Source organism: Pseudorasbora parva, chromosome 7 (assembly GCF_024679245.1).
Source record: "Pseudorasbora parva isolate DD20220531a chromosome 7, ASM2467924v1, whole genome shotgun sequence".
NCBI lineage: Eukaryota > Metazoa > Chordata > Actinopteri > Cypriniformes > Gobionidae > Pseudorasbora > Pseudorasbora parva.
Window position 1 is genome coordinate 43,748,378 of NC_090178.1, and position 27,253 is coordinate 43,775,630.

At 38.9% G+C, this 27,253-nt stretch overlaps 1 protein-coding gene across 9 annotated transcripts in view; it reads right to left on the bottom strand.

Moving 5' to 3' along the window:
* Nucleotides 1-27,253, bottom strand: part of plecb (plectin b) — a 212,929-nt gene that overhangs the window by 411 nt on the left and 185,265 nt on the right. For 8 of the 9 annotated variants that reach the window (XM_067449299.1, XM_067449298.1, XM_067449295.1 and 5 more), the window contains 16 exons: nt 26,436-26,540; nt 25,596-25,691; nt 25,351-25,476; nt 24,354-24,506; nt 24,120-24,274; nt 22,782-22,908; nt 20,486-20,669; nt 18,551-18,708; nt 18,094-18,269; nt 17,671-17,809; nt 16,336-16,692; nt 14,313-14,396; nt 13,837-13,941; nt 13,554-13,652; nt 8,309-11,662; nt 997-8,064 (listed from right to left, as the gene is read on the bottom strand). In XM_067449299.1, coding sequence (XP_067305400.1) covers nt 1,951-8,064; nt 8,309-11,662; nt 13,554-13,652; nt 13,837-13,941; nt 14,313-14,396; nt 16,336-16,692; nt 17,671-17,809; nt 18,094-18,269; nt 18,551-18,708; nt 20,486-20,669; nt 22,782-22,908; nt 24,120-24,274; nt 24,354-24,506; nt 25,351-25,476; nt 25,596-25,691; nt 26,436-26,540 — 11,532 coding nt within the window. In that variant the 3' untranslated portion in view covers nt 997-1,950. The remainder of the gene's footprint in view (nt 1-996; nt 8,065-8,308; nt 11,663-13,553; nt 13,653-13,836; nt 13,942-14,312; nt 14,397-16,335; nt 16,693-17,670; nt 17,810-18,093; nt 18,270-18,550; nt 18,709-20,485; nt 20,670-22,781; nt 22,909-24,119; nt 24,275-24,353; nt 24,507-25,350; nt 25,477-25,595; nt 25,692-26,435; nt 26,541-27,253) is intronic. The other variant, XM_067449302.1, reaches the window with a different exon arrangement.

A 27,253-nucleotide genomic window follows, 5' to 3' on the forward strand; every position in this document is an offset into this window, starting at 1 on the left:
AAAATATATTATTTTTCATTATTTCATTCTCTTATAAAACAATGTATATGAATGATTTGTTGGAATCAGACAAAAAAATGACAGAGCTACACCTGTTTGAAGCCTGTTTGGTAATTACACCAAATTTGGCACATAGTGTCAAAACCCATATTAGATAGATAGATAGATAGATAGATAGATAGATAGATAGACAGACAGACAGACAGACAGACAGACAGACAGACAGACAGACAAAAAAAAGTATTCCTTTCAGAAAACGTACAAATAAAGATACTTTTAGATGTTTATTGCTTTTTGAAGCATTGGGATTGCTAGACGAAGGCTAAATGAACAAATTTTTGTGAAAACCTCACTACTTAAATTTACATTTTTAAATTTAAATTCTACTTAAATTTGTATTTTTCACTTTTCCCGTAATTAGTCCGTACGCATTTTGACCATAGACTGTAAAAAAAATAAAAAAAATAAAAAATGGACGTAGTGTCCGTGACATCACCCGTAGGTTTCTCAGGAGCATTTTTGAAACCTAAAGCCAGCCATTGCCATTTTGGCAGAACGTCACTCCCAGATAACTGAAAATGGACAAAGAGGCGGGATGTGGGTGGAGCTGAGATGCCTGGTTCCTGAAACCACGCCCACCTAGCTTGACCATGGTGCCAATCCACCCGTCACTCAAGTGGCCATGCCCCTTACTTATGCAGAAATTTAAGGTTTTATATAATTCGGATAACGGATTAGTTATACAAAAATTGCAGTTAAAGTCACTTCTGAATTGGCTTCGAGAGACCGTGGGAGGTTGCCGCATGATTTTGACTCATTTTGCCAGCATGGGTCACATTTGGCATTCAGTTCATTAAAGAAGCCGTTCAAGATTGTAGAAACATCATCTAGCTGTTTTAAAAAGTAAAGTGACAGAATAGAGTAAGAAAGGCTTTAAGACAATAAAGAAATTTAAGAAAGACAAATCAGTGTTGTTTTAAATTTAGTTCAACTTACAAGTACTACATTTCATCCAGATGATATGAGTGAGGAATGGATCAGACACCTGAGACATCCGAAATCATCATTGGATAACACATCAGTGGAGGACAGAAATGGAGGAATCTGGGCCTTGAGGACTCCTTAACTGTCAGTAAGGGGTAATGAGTTCTTTTACAAAGGACTTTGATGAGAGACTGGATCCAGTAAATGAAAAAATTGACTTTTATAACAGAAAACTCCAGTTTTAGAGGACATAAATATTGGCTTGTTGCACAAGGGGATTGCTTCTTCCTTTAGTGTTTATGCATAGTTATAGTGTTTTTTACATTCCATTAAAACAAGCTGCAACTTGTATTTGCTCTAATATATCTGTATATTAAATACATAAAAATAACCACACTCTTTGTTAATCTAATCTCTTTTTTGTAAAACTTGGTATATTTTCTGGTACATTATTCTGAAATAAACCGAAGTATTAAAAAAGTTTTCTAAAATAATATGTAGAAATATAGACAGAAGTAATATTAAATACAGTCAAATCTGAGTTGGATTTAAAACTAAAAATATCCAAAATGCTGAAAGTAATTTGCAGTATTTAAACACATCCTGACTTTAGATGCTGTATTTAAGTATAAAATAAGAAAATAAAAATACCACTTTCAAAATACACAAAATATCAATATAAACTGAAATATTCCTAAATGAAATAACTTGGACTATGATTAAAGCTAACCAGGTAATTAATAGTTCCTAAGCATCCAAACTACATAAAATGGGAACTTAACCATTGCCAGACAAAAAGATACTGGTAGTTTTTGGAATGCATTTTCCTATACTTTCCTATATTTTCCAAAAACATGCAAAGCGGAAAAAAAAAAAAAATGTTTAATTAATTTCTGTGTATTATGGAACTGTAGTGTATAGAGTCAGCATTGTTATTAAAGCTGCAGGACCACGTGGGGTTCAGCTTTAAAATCTGCGGTTGTAACTGGAGGAAGTATATGATGATGATGAGAAGTTCAAGCTGAATCCAGATCCAGTAGCATCAATGCTGCCTCTTCTTGAACCTGACCTAGAGCCTGTTCTGGACCCAGTCCGAGATCCAGAGGCAGATGCAGCACCACTGACATTGTAAGGACTGTAGAGACCTTTACTTGATGTTGATGAAGCTTCCAGAAGCCTAAGGCCAGATCCCTCTTCAACCATGCTTCTGTCCATGGCATCTTTGTAGGAGATCTTCAGTTTGGTTTTGGGACATGTAAGATACTTTGTGTAACCACTCACATCTCTGAGCTTTTGGGCTGTACGGCCATCAATAGAACCTTTCTTGATTGCCTCCTCTAAGGAGATACGTGCCTCAGACTCTGGCTCAATAAGGCCACCGGTAAGATATTGCACCTCCAGGAAACGCTGTCCTGCTTCATAGTAGAGCCAGCCTTTCTTGAGAGCCTGAGCAGCAGACATTTTGACTTTAGTGCGAGGATCGTCAAATCCATGGAAAGCTTTCTGGGCTAAGTTGAGTCTGTCAACCATTATCTTATCAATAAGACCCTTCTCTGTCGCTTCGGCAACTGGGAATTTATCTCCAGTAGATGGGTCTATTATGCCACCAGTACAAGCTTGTGCCTCCAACAGTCTCTGGCCAGTTATAGAATCCACTAAGTTCCTACGCATGGCTTCAGTGACTGAAACTTTTTCCAGGCTATCTGTATCAAGGATCCCAGCCACAGGACCGGTCTCCTCAGATGGATCATTCCATATAGTTGCAGGAGTTTTGATGCTAGGTATGGGGCTCATTGGAAAAGAGGAAGTGGATCCAAAGGAAGAGGATCGTGAACGAAAACCGCCCATGTTTCCAGATAACATATCAGCAAATTCTGTGATAGAAAGGGCGCCGGAGCGGTACTGGTCGATTGCACTCTGGTCAATAAGGCCTCTTGCAATAGCGTCTTCAATGTCATATTGTCGACCTGATCTTCGGTCAATGAGTAAAGACTTTTCTACCCCTTCTGATGATGTCATTGTGATTTCTTCCCATTCACACTCTTGCTCTGAAAGTTCAAGGTAAGTCTGATGGTCGATAAGCCCTTTGCGGTAGGCTTCATACACAGTCATCTCTTTGCCTGAATCAGGATCTACAATGACAACTCTGCGTTTGCGAACGGAGGATTTGGAAGAGCTCTGTTTCTCGCGTTTCTTTTCTTTTAGAAGCAGGAGTACAAGACCTGTGTCTGGGTCTTCGATACACCTTTCCATCAGCTGCAGGTATGTAAGATTCTCTTCTGTGTTCGGGTCAAAGAAGCCCTTGGTGTCATCTGATGGGTCACTGAGAATCTCGTTCATCTCCTCATCGAAAAACTCTCGGTTGTAGGCAATTTCGACTGGCAAGCGGTGACTCTGCTCTGGGTCAATAATTCCTCCAGTAGCAATCTGGGCTTCAAGAAGACGAATTCCATGGTCTCTCAAAATCAGGCCCTTTTTCATTGCCTGGAACAGTGATATCATTTTGCCTGTATAAGGATCTCTATAGCCGGTCACAGCCCTCTCAGCAGACAGGAGCTTGTCTTTGAACTCTGGTCCAACGATTCCCATCTTAACTGCTTCATTTACTGTTAACTTGAGGTTCTTGATAGGGTCGATGATATAACCTGTGGCTGCTTGAGCTTCCAGCAACTCAAAAGCAGTACCTGGCCTGATCATATTCTTTTTCATGGCTTGGTAGATAGATAGACGGTCTTTAGTAGACTCCACAAACACACCAGCAATACAGCTTGAGCCCTCAATATATTTCCGCAACCTACTGCTCACCTCCTCCACTGTTAGAAGCCCCTCATTAAGTTCACTGACTGTTTTTTCATCAATGATTTTTGAACGGTATAACTCTTCGATTGTTATTTCTTTTCTGAGACCTTTGAAGAGCAGCCTTCTGTCTGCTAGAGACAACAGATATAGCCCATCTTTGTCTACCTTGCATCTTTTCAGAAGCTGAGCATATGAAACCTTTTCATCAGTTAATGGATCAACGTATCCTTTAACATCATCAGACAGCTTTTCATTTATCTCTTTGTTAATATATCCACGTTTTGTGGCAATCTCTGATGGCAGGTGGAAGTTATATTCTGGATCAACAATACCGCCTGTTGCTGTTTGAGCTTCAAGTAGCCTTAGGGCATAGTCCTCGGGCACAAGGTCCTTTTTCATTGCTTGGAAGAGGGAGATAACCTTTCCACTATATGGATCCTTATAACCAGTGACTGCTCTCTCTGCAGACAAAAGCTTATCATGAATTTCAGGGCCAACCACACCCTTGCGCACTGCTTCATCTACGGTAAGCATTTCATTCCTGATAGGATCAATTATGAATCCAGTGGCTGCTTGAGCCTCCAAAAGACCAATTGCAATGTCTGGCTTTATCAGCTCTCTCTTCATTGCTTGATAAATGCTGATTTTGGAATTTGAATCAGTCACCACACCAGCAACACTGCCAGTTCCATACAAGTACTGCTTAACACTTTGCATCTCCATGACATCACGCATAGTCTTTTTCTCTTTCTTCAACAGGTTGAAGGTCTCAAGGTCAATGATGCGGGCATTGTAAAGATCTTCAATAGTAATTTGACGTCGTCTTGTGCTGCCTGTCTGGATGTTTCCCCCTTTAATAATTTCTCTCTGCTCCAGAATCTCAATTATAATGATTATCATCCTTTCCTTTGTTATGTTGCCAGAACGATATTCTTCTAGAAGCTGAGACCTCTGCTCCTCAGGTAGAAGATTTGAATTCATGACATCCCAGAGAGACATAGAGCCTTGACCGTCAATAGGTAGATCAACCTGGGTAGTGGATAGATCACTCTGGGTTTGTTCTTCACTGTAAAGGTATGTCTTCTCCACAACTGTTGGGGCCTGTGGTTTGGAGAGCTTTAATAGATTTAAACCTGTGTCAGGATCTACCATACACTTGTCTTTCAACTGTTTGTATGATATGTTCTCATCAGATGCAGGATCAGAGAAGTACTTGTTTTCAGCAATGCTGCTGGCCAGCTGTTTGGTAACATAGCCACGTTGAATTGCAATCTCAACAGGAATTCGATGACTGTTTACTGGATCAATAACTCCACCTGCGGCACACTGTGCCTCCAAGAGTGGCATGGCATGTTCTTTGAGGATAAGGTCTTTCTCCATGGCTTGATATAGGGAGATCTTATTGCCTGTGAATGGGTCTTTATATCCAGTGACAGCTTTTTCAGCAGAGAGAAGTTTCTCATGAAGCTCTGGACCAACAAGGCCTGCTTTAACCGCATCATCCACAGTCAGACATTCATTTCTTGATGGATCCACAATGAATCCTGTAGCAGCTTGAGCTTCAAGCAAGGCAATACCTGTGTTTTGTCTGAGGAATTTCTTTCTCATTGCTTGGTAGATGCTGACTTTCTCTTTTGTAGGCTCAAGGTAAACTCCAGCAATGCTCTCAGTGCCTTGAAGGTACTTGTTGACTGACGTGTTTTTGCTGACCTCTTTTGGAGTCTTTTTACCTTGTTCCAGCAAATCATAGGTTGACTTGTCAATGATTTTGGAGTCAAATAATGACTTGGCTGGAACTGGTGCCCTAAGTCCCTTGAAGCAGCCCTCTTCTTGTTTCTTTGCATCTTTCTCAGTGACAATTACAATTAAAAACTTTGTAATCTTCTCAATTGTCATTTTTCCAGATCTGTATTGCCTTATTAAGTCAAGTCTTTGCTCTTCAGTGAGATAGTTTGAGTTTAAGAGCTCCCATAGGGTAACTTTTCTTCCTTTGAAAGGTCCACTCTGAACTTCAACAGTTGTCTGTGCCATTGCCTCTTTGGTCTGGGCATCGGTATATTTCAACTCCTCCTTGGCATTGATGGCTTGCTCAGACAAAGGAAGAAGCTGAAGGCCAGTCTTTTTGTCAGTGACACATCTTTTATAAAGCTGCAGATAAGTGACGTATTCCTGAGTGTTTGGATCAAAATATCCTTTAACATCATCATTTGAGCTAGTCAAAACCTTGTGGGTTGCATCATCAAAACTGCCCTTCATGCAGGCAATGTCATGTGGAATACGGTGACTGTAAACAGGATCAATAATGCCTCCCGTGGCCAGTTGTGCATCAAGCAGCCGAATTCCCTGTTCCTTCATGATCAGATCTTTCTTCATAGCCTCAAACAGAGAAATTGTTTTTCCAGTGTAAGGATCTTTGTAGCCTGTGACAGCTCTTTCTGCAGACAGTAGTTTTTCATGAAGCTCTGGACCGACAACACCTGCTTTGACAGCCTCATCCACTGTAAGTTTTTGGTTTTTAACAGGATCTACAACATATCCTGTAGCAGCTTGTGCTTCCAAGAGATTAAGAGCAGGCCCAGGTCTCATCATGTCCTTTTTCATAGCATCATAAAGGGACATTATTTGTTTGTTTGAATCAATAATTACTCCTGCAATGCAGTTAGTGCCTTTCAAGGCATTGCGTACATGCTCCATCTCAGAAACATCTTTTACCAGCAGTTGTCCTTTCTGCAACTTGTTATAGAGGTCTTTGTCAATAACTTTGGATTCAAGAAGTTTTGCAGCAGGTACAGGCGCTCTAAGGCCTTCGAAGGCAAGCTCATTCTTTTTCTCTTTTTCCTCTGCCACAGTTAGAACAATTCTGATGATTTTTTCAACTGTAATTTTTCCAGTTTTGTATTGACGAATAAGGTCTTTTCTCTGGTCCTCAGTGAAATACTCAGAGTTTATAATCTCCCAGATGGTCACAGTCTTTCCTTTAAACCTGCCAAATGGCACAGACACAGTTGTCTTGTCAAAGACATCCCTTGTTTCCTCATCTGTAAACATTCTGGCATTTAGAGCAGCCTCCTCAGAGATGGGCAAAAGAAGCAGTCCTGTTTCTGGATCAGCGACACACCTTTCTATTAGCTGGCGGTAAGTCAGATTTTCTTGTGTGTTTGGGTCATAGAATCCCTTCCCATCATCTGTTGGATTTTGTAGGATTTTATTGGTGGCTGCATCAAATTGACCCTGCTTATAGGCTATTTCAGTTGGCACGCGATGACTGTTGACTGGATCAATAATGCCACCTGTTGCTATCTGTGCCTCAAGTAATCTGATGGCATGATCCTCCCCAATGAGACCCTTCTTCATAGCTTCAAAGAGGGAGATCTTTGCCTCTGTGTATGGATCCTTGTAACCAGTGACAGCTCTCTCTGCAGATAGCATCTTGTTGTGGAGTTCAGGTCCAATTAGACCCTCTTTAACTGCCTCATTGACAGAGAGTTTCTTGTTTTTAACTGGGTCAATTATGTATCCAGAAGCTGCTTGTGCCTCCAGCAGGACTAGCCCTGTTCCAGGAGCAATCTTCTTCTCCTTGACAGCTTGATAGATGGGCATTTTTTTATTTGGATGTACAAGAAGGCCACCAATGCAGTCCTTGCCTTTAAGAACTGTTTTAAGTTTGTCTGTCTTGCTGAGTTCTTGGATTGTAGTGTCACCACTTTGGAGCTTATCATAATCCATTTTGCTTAAAAGTCCTATGTCAAAAAGTCTACTTGCAGGCACTTTCTCACGAATGCCATCGAAAGACAATGCAGAGAAGTTATGTGCGCCATCAACTTCAGAAATATTTTGACCATTGAGGACTTTTTTATAGTCAGTCTGGATGTGAATCTCCTGGGTGAGTTTTTGAGCAACCTCAAGCTGCTGAAGTTTATCACGCAGTTGCTGGTTTTCCTCCGCAAGCATTCTTTCTTGTTCAAGCTTTTTCCTCTCAAGTTCTTGCATCTCTTTCTGCTTGTTAAGCATCTCTTTTTCAGCTTCTTTCTGTTTCATTAAAGCAGCATCCATAGTGGCCTTCAGTTTCATCTTTTCGTCCTCCATTTGTTTTCTTTGACGTTCCTGTTCATCTTTTAGGGCTTTTGACTTTTTGACCTCTTCTTCAAATTGGCTCTCTAACCTCTTCTTTTCATCCTCAATTTGTTTTTCCTTCTTTAACAGCATCTCCTTTTCTGACATAAATGTCTGCTGGAGGATAGTTTTCTCCTGTTTAATTTGTTCTTGCTGAGCACTCGCAATCTGTAAAAAAAGAAAGAAAACGAAACAGTGAACAACATTAAAACAATGCTGCAAAACATTCAGACACATAATTTTTAATGATGTTAATGTCAATTTTAAGATTAATGAGAAAGCATTATGGATTATAATTAAATATAGGAACATATTTAAAAAAAGAAAAAGAAGAAAAAAAAGCAATGTTAGTTTTCTGAAAGAGGGTTAACAATGACATAAGAAGCAATTTATGCCATCTTTAACACAATACCTCTTTGGACTTTTTCTGTAAATCTTCAGCCTCTTTTTTCAATTTTGCCTTCTCATTCTCAAGATCAGCAATAGCTTTGCGCAAGTCTTCTGCTTCTTTGTTACTGCTCAATCTCTGTATTTCCAATTCTTGAACAACTGTGAATTTTTTTTGGGTGGCAACCTCGGTCTCATGAAGTCGGGCACTAATCTCATCTGCCTGCTTCTTGAATCTCTTGGCTTCATCCTGAGCTCTAGTCTGTGCATCACTGAGCTGGGAAACCTGAAGTCTAAGTTTCTCTGCCTCAGCTGTTATCTCCAACTTTCTCCTGCGTTCAGCCTCCAGTGATTTTTGGAAGCCCTCAGTTTCCTTCTCAAGCCGCTGCTGCATCATTTGCTTGTCTTCAAGCAGCCTTTGAGCTTGCTCTTGAGCAAGGTCTTTCTGCCTCTGTAGCATTTCTGCCTCTGCTCTAAGTTTAGATGCTTCCTGAATGGCTTGCATCTTTTCTTTAAGCATCTTTTCAGCAAGTGCTCTTTGCTCTGCAAGGTCTGTCTCTGCAATATGTCTCATGCGAGCAGCCTCCTGCGCCTCAATGCTGAGCCTGGCAGCGTCCTCAGCAAGCTTTTTCATGTTCTCAGCCTCCTCAGCCAAAAATTTTTGAGTATTATCTTTGTCCTTCTGGATGAGACGTTGATTCTCCTCTTCAATTCTGAGCTTAAGTTTGATGAGCTCTTCCATTTGAATCTTGACTTTGAACAGTTCCTCCTCTACCTGGGCTTTCTGTTTAACAGCATCGCCAACCTCGTCCTTCAGACGATGAAGCTCATCATCCAGGAGAGTCTTCTGTTTGTCTGTCTCATCCAACCGCAGTTTCACTTTAGCGAGCTCTTGCTCAACCTGAGATTTTTGCTTTAGTGTCTGCTCTGCAATTTTCTTGTGCCTAGCCATCTCTTCATCAGCTATCTGTTTTTGTTTCAGTGCTGCTGTCTCAGCCTGTGCTCGCTTTACTGCCTCTAGCTCTGCCTCTTTTCTGAGCCTCTCAGCGTCTTCTTGGGCTTTAGCCTGATTGCTTGCCTCAACCTCGGCAGCCTGGCGCTGACGCTCTGCATCTTCTGCTTGTTGGCGGAGGAGGGCAGCCTCTCTCTCTGCCTTTTCTTTGGCCTTCTCTGCTTCTTGGGCAAGCTTTTTGGCTTTCTCAAACTCCTCCTTGAGCTTTGTATGTACCATGCTGTCCTCTTTCTTCTGAACAAGAACACTTTGGACTTGCTGTTCAGCTGTAATTGCTTTCTCAGCAGCCTCTCTGGCAGCATGTATTTGCCTTTCAGCTTCTTTATCAGCATCTTCTTTCTGCTTTCTGGCCTCATCTGCTTTCTTTTTGAGACGCTCCACTTCTTCTTGGGCAACCTGCCGCTGTCGACCTGCCTCTTGTTCTGCGGCAGTAATCTTTTTCAGTTTTTCTTCAGCCTCCCTTCTTCTGTTTTCTTCTTCAAGGGCAAGCTTACGTAGCTTCTCTGCTTCTTCCTCAGCTCGTAGTTTGCTTTGTTGTGTTTCCTCAGCAATATTCTTCAGCTTATTCAGTTCAAGCTCCAAATCAAGCTTGCCAGATGAAGCCTTCTCAAAGTTAAGTTTCAAGATACGAATCTCCTCTTCAACTATTCTTTTCTGTTTCAGAGTTTCATCCACAATTGATTTCTGTCTTTCTAATTCCATTTCAGAGGATTTCTTGAGCTGGTCGATCTTCTGCTCAATGTCTTGCTTGTGCTGGCTTGCTTGATTTTCAAGAGCCTTTCTTTGGTAAGTCTCAACCTCAGCATTCCTTCTCAGGCGTTCATTTTCAGCCTCCTTTTCTTTAAGAGCTATCTCTGCTTCAGTTTTCAAGCGAGTGGCCTCATTAATGGCAGTAAGCTTCTCTTTGAGAATTCTCTCTGCTTCTGCTCTCTGCCTTGCAGCTTCCTCCTCAGCCACTTGCCTCTGCCTCTTTGCCTCTTCAGCAATGGCACGGAGCTTGCCTGCTTCGTCTGCAAGATCCCTCAGTTTAGCAGCTTCAGCTTCCAAGAGTTGTTTACTTTTTTCAGTGGTAGACATGCTATCCTTTTCAGCCTTAGACTTCAGCTGCAACAGTATGTCCATTTCACTTCTGACTTTGGAGAGCTCATCTTCAAGCTGCTTCCGTTGCTGCTCTGCAGCACTGACCTCGTTCTTGAGACGGTACAGTTCATCATCAAGCAGAGATCTCTGTTGCTCTGCATGATCAAAATCAGCTCTCAAGCGGATCAGCTCGTGCTCTGCTGAAAGCTTCTGTTGTGCTGTGCTCTCCGCCAGCTTCCTCTGCCGCTCAAGTTCTTGCTCAGCCATGTCTTTCTGTTTCAGGGCAGACTCTTCAGCTTTGGCACGTTTTTTGGCCTCGCGTTCAGCGTCATCTTTCTGTTTCTCTGCCTCTTCCTGTGCAAGGGTCTTTTTATGGGCCTCTTCCTCTGCCTGGAGCCTTAGACGAAGGGCTTCATTGGCTTTTTGCCTCCACTTTTCAAGTTCTTTCTCAGCCTCCTCCCTTGCCTTGTCTGCCTCTTCCTGTTGCTTTTTGAGGCGTTCTGCCTCTTCCTGCAGTTGAATGACAGTCCCATGCTTTTCTCGGAGTGACTCCTCAAGTTTGGATGTCTTCTCGACGAAGGACATGCGCTTGCTCTGCAGCTCGGCAGTGGCACTTTTCTGAGCTACCTCTTGAGCGAGCTTGATTTGTCTGTCTTTCTCAATCTCAGCTTGCTTCATGTGTCTCTCTGCCTCCTCAGCCTGCATCTTGAGCTTCTCAAGATCTTCCAGGGCTTTTTGCTTCTGCCTGGCAGCCTCTTTCTCTGCTTCAGACTTCAGCTTTAACTCTTCCTCTGCCATTCGCTTCTTCTGGGTCTCATCATTAACCTGCTTGCGAAGTTTCTCAGCCTCCTCCTGAGCAACTTTGCGAAGTCTCTCTGCCTCTGCAGCCTTGTCTCTAAGCTGTTTCACCTCGTCTTCTGCAGTGGACTTTTGCTTCAGTGTAGTTTCCAGCTGAAGTCTTATGATGCGGATCTCTTCCTCTATTTTAGTCCGGCTATGCAGAGCGTCCTCCACTTGTTGACTCTTTGATTTGATCTGTTGTTCTGAGAGGTTTTTGAGCTCATGCAGCTCCAGCTGGATGTTCTGCTTTTGCCTTTCAGCATCCACAGCAACAATCTCCCGTTTGCTAACCTCCTCTTGCATCATGAGTTTGAGCTCTTTTGCCTCTTTCTCCGCTTTAGCAATGGCCTTGGCATGAGCTTCAGCTAGCTGCTTCTGTTTCTCTAACTCTGCCTGCATTTCAGCCATTTTTTTCCTCTCTTCTGCTTTAAGTTTCTCAGCAGCTTTCTGTATTAGTGGAAGTAAATGGTAAAGAAAATTAGGATCAAGCATGACAGGGTGTTAAAAGATTTAGTTTACCCAAAAAAGAAAATGCTGTCATCATTTGTTAACTCTGTCTTTCCAAACCCGTTTGACTTTCTATTATATTATTATTCTATTATTTCTTTCTTCCGAGGAACAAAAAAAGCTGATATTTTATATCTTGGCCACTCTTTTCAACATAATGAGAACTGGAGAAGTCAAGCTCCAAAATTACAAAAAAAGCACCATGAAAGTATCATAAAAGTTGCCCATATGAGTTGAGCATTAAGTCTTCTAGAGCTATTTATGTATATCTTCAGAAAACTTGGAAAACAGCACAGAAGTTGTATGGACAACTGCATCATGCTTTTGAAGTTTAAAAACTTCAAAACCCATTCATTGTAATTGCATGGCAAAAAAGAATTATCCAAAAGTCTCATTTTTGTTCCATGGAAGCAAGAAAGACATTTGTGGTTTGGAATAACATGAGGATTGAGCAAAAGATGACAGAATTTTGCACTTTTTTCAGTGAACTAATTCTTTAAGTGTTATGGTTTTTGTTTAGCTCAAAGGAAGACAGGTTTAGATGCAAACATGACAAATGGGGTTAAGATAAATGAATAGTCGAATATGATATAATTAATGTATGGAGACACGAAACATTGTTTTAAACCACTACACTCTCATGACATGCATGGGAGAAGCTTCTAAATGGTAGCACTCTGAAAACCTTTTACTGCATTCCAGTTAAACAAAGTGATGCAAAAAAAAAAAACTAATAATATGCAATCAATATGCTGTTGTTATAAACTAGATGACTGGATGAAAACTAAACACACAGAGAATACAACTTTAAAGTGTGTTAACAAAAAAGCCTGACTTTATAAAGATATATCATCATTAATATAACTTAATTTGGTGGCCAGACCAAATAGTGAAGTGAACAATAGTGCAAGCAAGACCTCCACCGTTAGCAATGGATTGTAAGCTATAGGTGTTAAAAGCAATGATTCAGGCAGACAAGCAGGTCCAGATCCATATATAAAGAGGAGAGGATAGAATGAAAAAAAAAAAAACATTTCAAATTACTTTGTAAAAAAAAAGAAGGGCAGTAGGAACCTGATTCTCAAAGAAAATTATTTACACTTACTCTTAGAGAATAGATATTTATGTACTATTTGAAAATATCTATAGCTAAGAGAATATAGCTTTGAGAATCAGAAAACTACAATGAACTAAAGTACAAAACGTTTACAGAGAAAGGCTAAATCATATAAGTTTGATGGGAGGAAATATTCAGAACATTCATGAAGAGGGTTATTGGAACATGGGTATGAAATTACTAGAGCGTAGTGAAAAGTTTTACCTCTTTAGAGCCCAAAAAAGATCAAGCAATCATCAAGACAAAGCACTGGCAAGCAGTTAGGAGAAGCAAAGAAACCAAAGGTTAGGGTTTGAAAGACATACATTAGTGAGAGAAGAGAAAAGCATATAGAAAAGAGGGCCTCATACAACTTGGTTTCCCTAGTGTGTATCAGACAGTGTCTGATGTACAAATTTAACTATTCTGCTCTGTTAAAATATGTTGTGTTGGAGATATATAAATGTATCTGAAATGAATCATAAGCTATTCTTACTTTTTGTTAAATAAATGTATAAATAATAAAAATTGTCGTTAAAAGGTAATGTGATTATTAATGCTTTTTACTACCTGTCACTTACTTCTGTTTGTCACATACAGCTTTTTTTTCAAATGTTGAGTCACCCATACATTAAGTATATCTAGATGATTTTTTAAATGAGTGGTTGGTTGGGTTGGTTAATGTTAGTGTGTTGAGTTAGTCTGGTATGAATAGGGTCCCTTGGTGTCACGCACCTCCTCGTCCTCCAAGCGTCGCTGCGAGTCTGTGATGAACTTAATGTACTGACTGGTCAGCGTCATCAGCTCACTATAGCGAGTTCTCAGAGTTACATACTATGATGAAAAAGATGAAGCATTTTGATCACTCAGATGATATCAGTAGGTAGGCTGTACCATTTTACAAAATAACATTGCACATTTAATATGATAAAACACCACAGTAGTCTATGCAAACATGAGTAATCAAATAATGCAAATGTATAAATTAGAATGAACTGATCTATGAGCGTTTTCCAACCTCTTGAATTATGTTATCAGAGGCAGACTCCATCTTGGTTTTCTTCAAAGGAGAAGTCAGAGGTTCTACTTGAGCTTTGTAGGCAACCAATTGTAGTTCATAATCCTGAAGAATCAAAAAGATTGTAGCACTCTTACAACAGAAACAAAAATCGATCATTTTCAGCGTCATTATTCCATGTCATTCTAATATGCTGATTTGCCAATAAAGAAACATTTATTTGTATTATCAGTGTTGAAAACATAGTGCTGCTTCATATTTTCTGTGAAAACCGTGACACAGAATGATGGAATGATTTCTGAAGGATCATGTGACACTGAAGACTGGAGTAATGATGCTGAACATTCAGCTTTGATCACAGGAATTAATTCAATTTCACAATAACAATGTTTTTACAGTATTTCAATAAATGCAGCCTTTGTAAGGATAAGACACTTCTTCTTTCACTTACACATGTCTCTATAACTCTTACTTACCTTAATTGTATCAATGTAAGCTTTGGCATATTTCTGACACTCATCAACTTTCTCTTTGTTTTTCTCAATCTCTTCAAGCAGTTTCTGTGAGGGGAAAAAGGGAGCATATTATACCTCTATCTTTTCAATAGGCTAACAAAAAGCTATTAAGAACTACATTTATTCATTACAATGTGCATCAGAGAACTAACGCACAGAAAATAATATTCCAGAAGCTTCTCTTCTGAGATTTTATTCTTATTCCATAATTCACACTCCTCAAACTTTGTTCAAATTTCAAGATGCCACACTGTACATTTGTAAAACCTGCATTAAAGTGGTCATTTACATATTTATGAGGATAATAACACAGAGGTAAATGCTAAATTGCATGTGACCTATTTCAAAAACTGCTTGTCTATCTGTGGAAATTTCGACACTTAACTCTCTGAAACATACTGCAAAAATAATACTCTGTTCGTCACCTCGATTAACACATTTGAGCAACACTAGCCGTTGCTCACTTAGAGATTGAAACTAAACATAGTGGATGCTTATGATGTGACTGCAACTGTACAAAGTGTACAAAAACTGCACATAAATATCTCATTAATTGAGGCTGGTAATGATTGTTTTTGCAAGTATTCGGGTTTCGCCCCTAGAGGTCGTATCTCGATGATGCCGTGAATGGAATCATGGGAGTTGACATCTTCCCCTCCACAGGAGATGGAAACCAATCCGACGGGATTCAGGCAGAAATCACGCTTGTGGATTTTTGTTTTGTTTTATTAATGTTACTGTGGTATGAAGCAGGGCGATCGAGAGACTGGGACATTTTCCATTGCTGTTTTTATTATGCTTATATGCTGCAATCGCCTTTAAATGAGTGTGAAGCATTGCTTAACCCAGTGTTAAATCTGGCTGTTACCCGAGGTTTATAGAGATGTTAACCAGTTTTAAAAACTCTTTGCAGAAAGCTTGTGTCATTCAGTTCCAGTGATGCCAGTAACTTAGTTACTTAGTAACACGTTACTCTAATCTGACTACTTTTTAAAGTAACGAGTAATCTAACGCATTACTATTTCTAAACCAGTAATCAGATTAAAGTAATTTATCCAAGTCCCTTTGAGTTACTATTGTAGTAGTAAAACTACTTGCGTCTCGGGGAGAGTATTTTTTCAATAAATAATTTTTTATTTTACCTTAAAGGTCCCGTTCTTCGCGATTCCATCTTTCAAACTTTAGTTAGTGTGAAATGTTGCTGTTAGAGCATAAATAATACCTGTAAAATGATAACGCTCAAAGTTCAATGTCAAGCGAGATATTTTATTTAACAGAAGTTCCCTTTCAAAGCCTACAGCGAACGGCCGGTTTGGACTACACCCCTGCACTTCCTGCAGGAATGACGTCACTAGAACCGTTTGTTGACTAACCCTCCGCCCACAGGAACACGCAAAATAGGGGGCGTGGTCTTGTTGCTCTCCCAGTGCTATTAGTGCTTGCATCTCCCCGTTATGGTAAGAGGCGGGACCTTTCTGGGCAAAGTGCACTAAGCTGCTGTCCAATCACAACACGGGAAGCGCTGACCCAATCAGAACTCGTTACGTGTTTCTGAAGGAGGGACTTCATAGAACAAGGAAATCATCAGGCCGTTTTTAGGACAGAGGAAACAGCGCTGTACAGATAAGTCAATTGTGTGAACTCATGTTATATTGCACACTGTAAACATAATCAAAGCTTCAAAAACACGTAAGGAACGGGACCTTTAAAATGTCAGGAGATGCATTGTTGACGTTACCGTTAAAAATGCACTTCCAATAAAGTGAGTGTTGGCAAAAACGGATGTCATTATGTTGAGGCGGCAGGGGTGTTGTCGGCAACTGCTGAATGTAACTAATAAAGTAACTTGTAATCTTACTTAGTTACTTTTAAAATCAAGTAATCTGTAAAGTAACTAAATTACTTTCTAAAGGAGTAATAAGTAATCAGTAACTGTAAAAATAAGTAACTTTTTTAAAGTAACTGTGGCAACACTGTTCAGTACCTTCTCCTGTGCCAGTTGCTCTTTTAGTGTCTTGCTGTCAGTTATAGGCACTGCCTGGATCTTCTCCTGCCGCTGTTTGGCATCTGCGATCCAGCGGATGAGCCAGTCGTAGCTCTCCCTGTAGTAGCCCTGCTGCCGGCCAAGCTGCTCCAACTCGCGTTGACGCAGGTCGATCTGGGCGAAGACGGCGCGCCAGCGGTCCTGCAGGCTGCCCAGGAGCTGTCTGTAGTGGTCCAGCTCTGTGTCTCGTTCAGAGTAGACCCGGGACATGCGCTGGCTGACTGATGTGGCCTTGGCCAGCTCACCATCCATATCGTCAAACACGGGCCGCTGGGTTTCTGCATCCACGCGCATTTTCTGAACATACAAGAACAAGTTGACTTAATCCCAAAATAAAATGTACGTAATACATACAGTATATGCTTTTGCACGAAAATAACCAACAAAATCCAGACATTTGCCATGTCAATCAATAGTCCACCAAAAAATCTAATTGCTGTCATCATTTACTCACCATCTTGTCTCTCCAAACACGTATTTTGAAGAATGTTGGTAACCAACCAGTTTTGGTTCCCATTGACTGCCATTGTATTTTTTTTTCAGCAGGAACTGTTTGGGTACCAACATTCTTCAAAATACCTTCTTTCATGTTTCACAGAAAATCATACAGGTTTTTAGTATCATGAGGGTGGGTAAATATTGAAAGTATTTTCATTTTTGGCTGTACAGTTGTTTTTTCCATGTTAAATACTTTCTCGTTTCCAGTTTAATATGTAGAGTCAGCTCCAAGTAATTTGAAAGGTGATTTTTCCAAAAAAGTATGACACTGTGGCTCTTCAAAACATAATCTTTTAGTTTGAGAATCAGCCCAACGCATGACTAAATGTCTGCCCAAACAAGGACAAATTGGGAAACCTGTTTGAACACAAACATTATTTTTGCTATTCAGTTTGGCGACACAATTCACCAATATGGTCCACTAAACTTTGATGACACAACGTTAGCACAATTTACATGACAAAATTACTATTCTCAATCTGGGGCCTGCTAGGGAGCCTCAGCAAACATCAAAGGTGACTTAGAATAAGACAAAATAAGCATAAAATATAAAAATATATATTTATAAAATTTATAAAAATATAAAATATCTAAAACAAAATTCGTATACATCTATAATGTTTTTAAACTAGGATTGGCGGTCCTTTAAAAAAAAGGTTGAGCACCACTGATCAGCATCAATGTCTATATTAAATAAATAGTTTTCACAAGATTCACCTAGTGTCATTCAAAACAGAGTGTCAGCGAGTGAACACTAAATATCCCATCCCATGTTACCTTGAGCTCAGAACAGTAGTTCTCCACCTCCTGGACGTTTGTAGGAACCGTGTGGACCTCACGCAGGCGATTCTCATATTTCCTCACGACATCTTCTGCCCCTTGTGTGTTCCGGATCACAATGTCTATGGTCTTAAGTCTGCAGAGGAAAGAGTTGCCTTGATCTAATCGTATGCCTTCAAAAATGAGTAAATAAATAATAATACACTCTTCAGAAATCATTCTAATAAGCTGATTTGCTGTTCAAGAAACATTTCTTATCACCATCAATGTTGGAAATAGTTTTTGCATAGACTTCTTTTGAAAAATCAGAATTATTTTAAATATTTGCCAGGTAGTGTACGCACTAATTCATTATGAATGAAAACCAGCATCCTTTGGACTAGTATTCTGAACAATGGATATGTTGTGCAGCGTCCTTACTTCTCCAGGTACACTGAGGACAGGTTGTAGGTTTGGTCCATCTTCTGCAGGGTGACGTCCAGCTCTGAGCGCAGGACGGGTGTGCTGGACTGCTCCGAGGAGGCCAGGACCTCCTCAGCTTTTTGAGACACTTTATCCAGGTTCTTCTTAATACCTTCCAGCTCCACATGCACTTTCTGTTCGAGCCAGAAAAAGAAACTCTCAATAGATCTGATCCATTTTTTAAACATGACAAAGAACATGGTCATATTTCACACCATAATCAAGATTTTTTTACATTGTAACATTATTTTCAAGAGAGAGACAAATAAATCATATTAGTATTAGTATTTGTTGTTCTGTCTTTAATTTATTTACGCTATGGTAATAAGAATGGCCTTTTAAAATAATAATAAATGAGCCAGAAAAGCTCTGGATGCATTACGATAAGAAGAAAATAAGACTGCCGTAGGCGTACCTTCTGTTCTGCAGTCTTCTGAATGCAGTCTTTGAGCGGATCTTTACCCGCAGGTTGTCGGATACGGGCCACTGTGCGAGACTCGCACTCCTCGATCTGCAGGCGCAGGTTTTTGATTTGGGTGATGTACGACTTGCTTATGGATTCATCCTGCTCACCTGTGAAGACAAGAGATTTGTTTTTACTCTTTTCTAAATAAACAACACTTTATTTCTCCCTTTATCTGTGCACTGCAGCCAACATTCATGTCACACACACATTCCGTCTGTGTTAGTGGTACAAATGTCATTCCCAAATCGAAAGAAAAGAAACTATACATAATACTATGCATAAAGAAGATGAAGCCTATTTCAGGGACTATTGCAGCCCATGAACATAAAATGTATTAATAACTAAATATAGCTGTATACATTTGTTTTGTATTTCATTCTACTGACAATAAGTAACTTTGCAACTACATGTCAACTTATTTTACTAACCTAAACCCTAACCTAACAGTCGACTAATATTCTAATGAATGTTGACATCCAGCTGCAAAGTTACTTACCCTTCCAAAACAAAATTATATTGCAGTATATGGGAAAATATCATGTAATACATTAGGCAATATATTCACATAAATGGGATTTAATATTTATATTCTCCAATATATTGCAATATATTGAAAGCGGCAATCATTTGTATATTTTGCAATATATTACAGGAATATATAATATATTGTATAATACCATCAATATATTATTCCACGTATTTACAATATATTATAATATATTTCAAGTAATATATTGGTAAATATATTTTCCTTTCGTAAGGGTATAGTCATCAGAATGTCTAAAGGGACCATCAAAATAAAGAAAGAAAAAAAACTTCCCAGATGTGTTTATGTGTGTTATATTATGGCTAATTAGCATGAAACGGTAAAAGCAAGATATAATATCTTATTTCTTTATGTGAAAGGCTCTTTACACTATGTGAAAATAGCAGTATTTTCTTTGCACTAAGTGTAAATAGTTGTTAGATGCTAATTATACTTAGTGCAAAGAGAGGCTATTGTATTATATTATTAAACAGTCTGCAGTAATAACAACGTATATTAAAACATATATTTCTTAAACGCATTAATGAATGCTGCCTTAGTGGAGTATTACTTGTCCCATGTGCCTAAGTCCCCCCACACACCTACCTATAACCCAGATAAACACTTTAGGTAACACTTTATTTTAAGGTGATGTAGTTACAAGGTACTACATGTACTTACTATAGTAATTACAGTAAACAATGCACAATTGCAAGTACCTAACCCTAAACCAAACCTTAACCCTAACCGTAACTCTATAGTGAGTACATGTAGTTAATTAATACTCCTCATTACTTATTTGAGTAAGTACAATTTGACTATGTGTTACAATGCAACACCTCTCTGATCTGATGTGCAAAAACGGTACATGTATCAGCCACTTCCATCTGCACTTTTTTTAGGATTGCACTCTCACGCTAACTTGCCGTTTAGTAAATCTGTCCCTCTGTTTCTTTATTTCGATGTTCAGATACCCCCCCATATATCTAATTTACAAATATATGATCAATACAGAGTCAGAAATTCATCGTTTGATCATTATATGTTTTTCCTCTGTATATTGTGTTTCAATACATGCACACTCTGTAGAGATGCGCAGTTAGCTAAAGCACCAGAAAGAAACAATGACAAAAGCTGACACAACATGTTTTCACTTATAAAGCAGCTCATCCACGGTAACCAAACGTTGCTCATGACTGTGAGCAGGAGCACAAGACTCACCGCGTGCTTTGACAGCTGCTCCTGTAACGTGAATTTAACAGTTACCCAACATCCGTACACATATCACCCTCATTTTATCATGGTGTACATTGGGTCTTGTCAGGGGCTTTGTGTTTATTGCGTGGTGAAGCCTGTACCTTTCTCCAGGGTGCTGAGCAGGTTGTCGAAATGCTGCGTGGTCTCCTTATAGTCCCTTTCGATCTGCATGTTGTCATTTGAGTCGAAAATCTTCGAGTCTTGGCTGTCTTTGAGAAAGTCCTGATAGTGCAGCTGAAGGTTCCTCAAAATCAGTGTGTACTCGTCTGACTTCATCGTCTTGAACTGAAGTGGACACAAATATAAACCCTTAGATACTTCCAGATTCAAAATGGTTATTTTGCATCTTACCATGATTATTGCAATGACGGGATAGCAATAATCTTCGTTTTGTCTTGTGTCTATAGCAAACTTATTGTCAAATGTTAAATAGAGTCTTCTCTTTAATTTGTTTAGCAGGGCCCTTGAATGCCTGTTATTCAATAAAGCAATTCTCCTTGTTTACAGACAGTTTCCTAAATATAACTCAGTGGATCTGCAATTGAAAAAAATCAAGTTACTGAATTAGAAGGTAAAAAACACATCTTGTTTACTGTAGAACTAGGGGTGTTGGAGATATACCCGTACACATGATGGAGAGTTTAGACTGTTGTTTCTGTCGCGGTTACATGCTGCCCCGTAAGGAAATATTAGCATTTGAATCTGCTTTTAAACCATTTGGTTGAAGCGGAATAAAGGAATGTCAAAATGTATTTTTTTTCAATGCATGTTTAAAGTAAGATCTGTGGTAAACATAACTGATGATACTTGATGATACTTTTTTCCCCTAAAATGTAAACTACAGCATTATTACACTACAAATGTAAATGTGATGCCTATGTTGAAATGATTTACTTTTCATGCAGTTATTGTTTCTGAAATAATTTGACACTTTTACTATTTAGCTTTGTGTAATATTTGAGGATTATTTTAATTATTTGTTAAATAATTAAATATTTTGACACCCCAAAGTGCCAGTAATGGGAAAAGTGGACTAGTACAGGTGCACTGGAGTACATTAGGAATACACTAAAGTAATAAAACTTCTAATGAAATGTTACTTTCAAACTGACTGTATGTTGTTTTCTTTATTTGTCGTAATTACGTATATTTACTTTTGTTTCTTTCTATATGTATGTAAAGCTGCTTTGCAAGCATGTAAAATTGTGAAATAGAAATACATTTGAATTGAATTACACAGTAGCCTACCTGATATTCAAAGTGTGGGCAAATTATTGAAAGGGTCAAGACAAATTAAATCATTTTATTTGCAAATTGCTCATTGTTATGTTTGCGCTGTAGACAAAAGATGTGTAAATTCTGTCCTTACAGCACCTGTAAGCAGAACAAACTAGATGTTTCCTTTGGTTTGCACAAAAAGATAGTCTCATCTCAAAATGATTTAATCATTCTCAGATTTCAAATACTTGGTTATATGGAGTTCTTCTTTAATGCATATTTCTTAATATTAAGCATAAAAAGTATTAGTAAGGATAGTAAGGACTAAAAGTCAATATTAGTAAGGATAGTATGATCCCTGTACAATTTAAATGCAAGATATTTAAAGTGCATATAAAGTATACCTGCAATAGTTCCACTTTAGCACATCAAATATACATAAGTATATGTTTAGTTGGACCTCAGCACTATTTCCGGATAACTAAAGTACATTAAATACAAAATGAATCGTTCCAATTTAGCAGACTTTATGTATATCAATTTAGTATAGTAAAAGAACAATTGCAGGGCATTTATATCAAGTACATACATAAGTAAATGTTTTGTAGTATACTTAGCATAAAATAAAAGTATTTCAAATACAATTTAGTGTATTTATTTTGTCTTTTGTAAATGTAATTACTTTACAATTGATGTAGTTTATTTCTTACTTTATGAAAAGTTAAGTTTTTCATCTGTGTCTGTTGATTTTTTGTCCTGTTGCTTATAATCAGTCAATTTGCTTTATCACTTAATTTATTTACATTTTATCACCAACTGTTTACTACTTGTTTATTTATGTTGTTTGTTTGGTGAGTATTTTTTGTACTATTGTAATAATAGTGATGAGAATCATGAGAATTGAATGGCATCAAAAATGTTGATATCATAAAACTACTGTATTGTGATAATATACCATTATCGTGAAATAAAATTACTAATATTGTGATATAATTTTGAATATAATGTTATATAACACACCCCTAGAACACATTTTTTCTTTTACATATTCAAGAGGGAAATATGGAAATTACCTCCAAACAAGTTTCACATATACATTTTATCATCACGTATTTGTTAACTTAATAGCTCAAATATAGTTAAGTGATTAAAATGGCATGAATCAAGCAGTGAACAGACCATAGTGATGTTCCATGAGCGGATGAGATGGATGTCTTTCATCAGGTATTGCCAGGACAGCAGACTCCTGAGGTCGGCGTGTAGTGTCTGCCACAGAACCAGTGTCTGCTGGTGACCGGCCTCCAGACTGTCGGAAACATCAACATAACGCTCAGAAACCTTAGCTAGTCCACATGTTTTAGATCATACTAGCGATTAAGCATTTTTAGGCATATGAAGAAACCATAGCAATCAAAATAATGCAACCCTAAAAAATGCTTATTTTTCTACGGCATGGCTTTCCAAACTATTTTTATCAGCCGAACCCTTTAGGCATAAAAGATTAACAAGAAGTATCCCTCTGAGATTTTAAGTTAAAGGGTTAGTTCACCTAAAAATAAAATGTATGTCATTAACTCCTCACCCTAATGTCGTTCCTCACCCGTAAGACCTCCGTTCATCTTCAGAACACAGTTTAAGATATTTTAGATTTAGTCCGAGAGCGTATCTAAGTGTATGCACACTATACTGTCCATGTCCAGAAAGGGAATAAAAACATCATCAAAGTAGTCCATATGAGACATCAGTTAGTTCATTAGAATCTCTTGAAGCATCGAAAATACATTTTGGTCCAAAAATCACAAAAACTACGACTTTATTCAGCGTATTGATTCATGATTGGGAGTAGTTTGGCAGTTTGACACGCGATCTGAATCATGAATCAATCCGCTGATTCATAACTGTTTGAATCTTTATTTGAGGTTTGAAAACAAGCACGGAAGAGAAGACAATGCTGAATAAAGTCGTAGTTTTTGTTAAAATGTATTTTCGATGCTTCAAGAGATTCTAATGAACTAACTGATGTCTCATATGGACTACTTTGAGGATGTTTTATTCCCTTTCTGGACATGGACAGTATAGTGTGCATACACTTGCAAACACTCTCGGACTAAATCTAAAATATCTTAAACTGTGTTCTAAAGATGAACGGAGGTCTTACGGGTGTGGAACGACATTAGGGTGAGTCATTAATGACATCAATAAAAATTTTGGGTGAACTAACCCTTTAATGTTTTCAATAATCTAACGACACATTCGCATTGTGTCGCATTGTTAACTGATTAAAGTTAACAGTGGCATGATAAACTAGTGCTAAATATTATTAAAAAAAATGGTTGATGCAGTAGGAGAAGCCACTGTATATAATAAAGGCCTATAATATATTACTCCTCAAGGTCATGTTCACTTGCTTTCTGAGGCGGAAGCTGCTGCTTGGGAACGCAGTTGTGTAAGACTGAGAGGTAATTATACCGAACCACCACAGAAAAGACAGCCTTTACAGAGGAGTATATCATTTACCTGGACACACTCTCCACAGCCTCCTTGTTGACGGGCGGCACCAGGAAGCAGACCGAGGGTACAACGGCCTCATTGCCTGAGCGGTGCAGAACCTTCCACTGGAAGGGCTGGGAGTTATTGAGGAGCGCGCACTCGTCACCCTTGTGCATCGTCATCTGTTACAGGGATTTAAACAAGGATTTAAGGACAAAGCACAGGCTGACCGTGTGTAAGAGCGAACGCGACTGTATCTACCTCCATCTGTTTGAAGTCACACACGGCCTGGATGGGCAGTTTGCCTCTGAAGGAGGTGGTGGGGTCGCGCGGCTTCAGCTGGATGACGCTTTTGGCTCTCTTGTTCAGGCCGGCGATGTCAGTCTTAAACTCATTCAGCTGCTCTCTTTCCTCCTGTGGTGATTAGACAGAGATGTATAAAGTACTAGAGACCCAGACTTGAGTAAAAGTACAAGTGCTCTATCAAAAAAAGTGACCTGAGTAGAAGTTGAAGTCGTCTTTAAGCACCACACTTAAGTAGAAGTACAAAAGTATTCAACATTGTTTGTACTTAAGTATTGCAAGTAGTTTATTTAAAAATGTACTACTCAAGTACTGAAAGTAAAAGTGCAAGTATTGTGTTATGTAGTTATTAAAGAAAGTAGTCAAAAGTTTGAACATCATATTTCATTACCAAAAATCTTCCTCCTCTATTGTTCTCTTTTCCCTCCCTATTCTAGTTTTTGCTACTCTGAGTATTGTCCAAATCTTTGTATTTAGGTCACTTTTTGCATTTCTTTGCCTCTTCATGACAGATCGCTTCCTGTACTCCTGAGTTGTAAGTCGCTTTGGATAAAAGTGTCTGCTAAATGCATAAATGTAAAAAATGTAAAAAGTTTATTTTGACCACTAGTCTAATTTTCTATCATATACAATAGAATACAATTAACAGCTAGCTAACAACAAATTGCTTTGCACTTTTTTTCTTCTGTTTTCAACTCACTCCAGTCTAAACTATTCACTATTAACTAGTTGCTTAGTAGCATGCATATTACTACCATATTAGCTGAAGCACATATTAATGCCTTTTTCTGGATGACCATATCTATTCTACATCCCTTAATCCTACCCAATACCTAAACTTAACCAATACAACAACTCCCGTACTATCAATAAGCAGTAGTTATGAGTTTATTGAGTGGAAAACTAAAGTGTTTCCTAAAGTGTTACTCTATGTGAGCTAGCTACTAAAACTCACAACAGCGTCTTGGAGTAAATCTTCCAAACGCGTGGCAGTGGTGGTGCGGTCACACATGTACTTCTTCTTCATGGTCTCCTGCATCTTCTTCATCCTCTCCTCAGCATCTTTCACATCAGCAAAGAACTAGGGGAGGGAGGTAGGGAAATAGAAGAATACTTCTTATACATGACTGACCAACAAAGATTTGCTGTGGTAAAGAACATGGTCAGATTATATTGGGCGGGCATTTGATGATGCCGTACCTGGAAGTATGCAGTGTTCTCTTTGAGATGAGTTTCAATGCAACAGCACACCTGAAGGATCCAGCTCCACTGGGTCTGCAGAGCTGCGGTGAAGGCCTGAAGATCACCAACACAACACATGTAACAAATACAACCTACTGTACACTAGCGTTCAGATATTTGGGGTCAGTAAGGTTTTTTTTTTCTTAAAAAAAATTTAAATCAATAATTGTATCCCTTAAAGCTCATCTTTGACAAACAAAATTACATATTTCTTCATGCCTTAAAAAAGCTTGAATTTTACTCTACAAACTTGCGTTGTTTAGTATACACAGACCTATAAATATGCAAATTAGCCTCTTCTCCAATCAATCACACAAGCTCAGACTACCTGATCCACTCCCTCAACTATCCACAATGCAAGTGGAAATATTGATTTAATTTAGCCATATATTTTTGAACCAGAAACTGATTAAGAAGAAGATGTGAATTATACAGGCTTCTCTACAAGTCATTTTATCAGAATGGTATCGCTCTCTACAACATCGGGCATATAACTGTAATTGATATGATTAGCCTTTGGCTTGACTAAGTTATCAAACAGCTAATAATTCTTTGCTAATAAACTATGTTCCCGTTTGCCGTCATAGAGCCTTCTAAAAATCAGCATCCTTACAAAAGCTATGAACATCAAAGAAAGTCGGCGGAGAAAAGCCCAGTCCTGCACGTTGAAGGGATTGGTTACAAGTTTGTGACGGTAGAAGAGAGAGTTTTTGAGACCATCTTTTGGTACAGTGCAGTTTTAGGTCATAAACCATATTAGAAACATGAATAAGATGAGAAGTGTAGTTCATGCTGTACCTCAACAGTCTTCTTGCCTGGATGGCCGTCTTTAATGAGTCTGTCTCCTGTCGCCTTGATGTCATTGACCTTCTTCTCCCGAAGTTCCAGTTCACGCATGAGTCCCTGCAGAATGAATCAGGCCATGAAGAGCACTTTAAACTGTAAAACTTGCTCATTTACACGTCCAACAAGCAACAAGTCTGAGAACAACCCATTTATCAACCAATCAAAGTCAAAAATCTCCCCTTAATCCTGACCCTAACTAGCCTGGATGCCAGCCGAACTCAGCCCCGCCCACAACATTTTTAGGTCGGGCGGTTCGGTCTGGCCTCGATCCATAGAGGAGTAATTATCTCCGAACAGAAACGGTTCGGACCAATTAAATCATCAGGGCGGGCTTTAGACGATGGCGGACAGATGATCAACAGTAACGTAATCATCACGTCATCAAAGGCGCTTGGATTATATTTGTTCAAATCCTAAACGGAGAGCTTGTTTGTATCTGCATTCACCTTCACAATTTCTCTCAGAAATGATGATCATGTTGGGTAAGTACTCTGTGTATCATTATATTATTATTATTTTTTTACAACACCGGCAAATCAAGTGTATTCCGGCCTGATTCCAGCGCGCGTGCAGACAGGGTTGCCAAGTTTTTACAACAAAACCCGCCACTACTAGCCCAAAACAATAGTTTCTCGGGGGGTTCTCCGGGGAAAAAATGGCGTTTGGGGGGTAAAATGTGTGTTATTTTGGCAAGGTTGCCTGCTAAAATTCACACTTATGGGTCTATATGTCACATAATAGTCGCTTCAACCCGCGGACATAGAAAACAA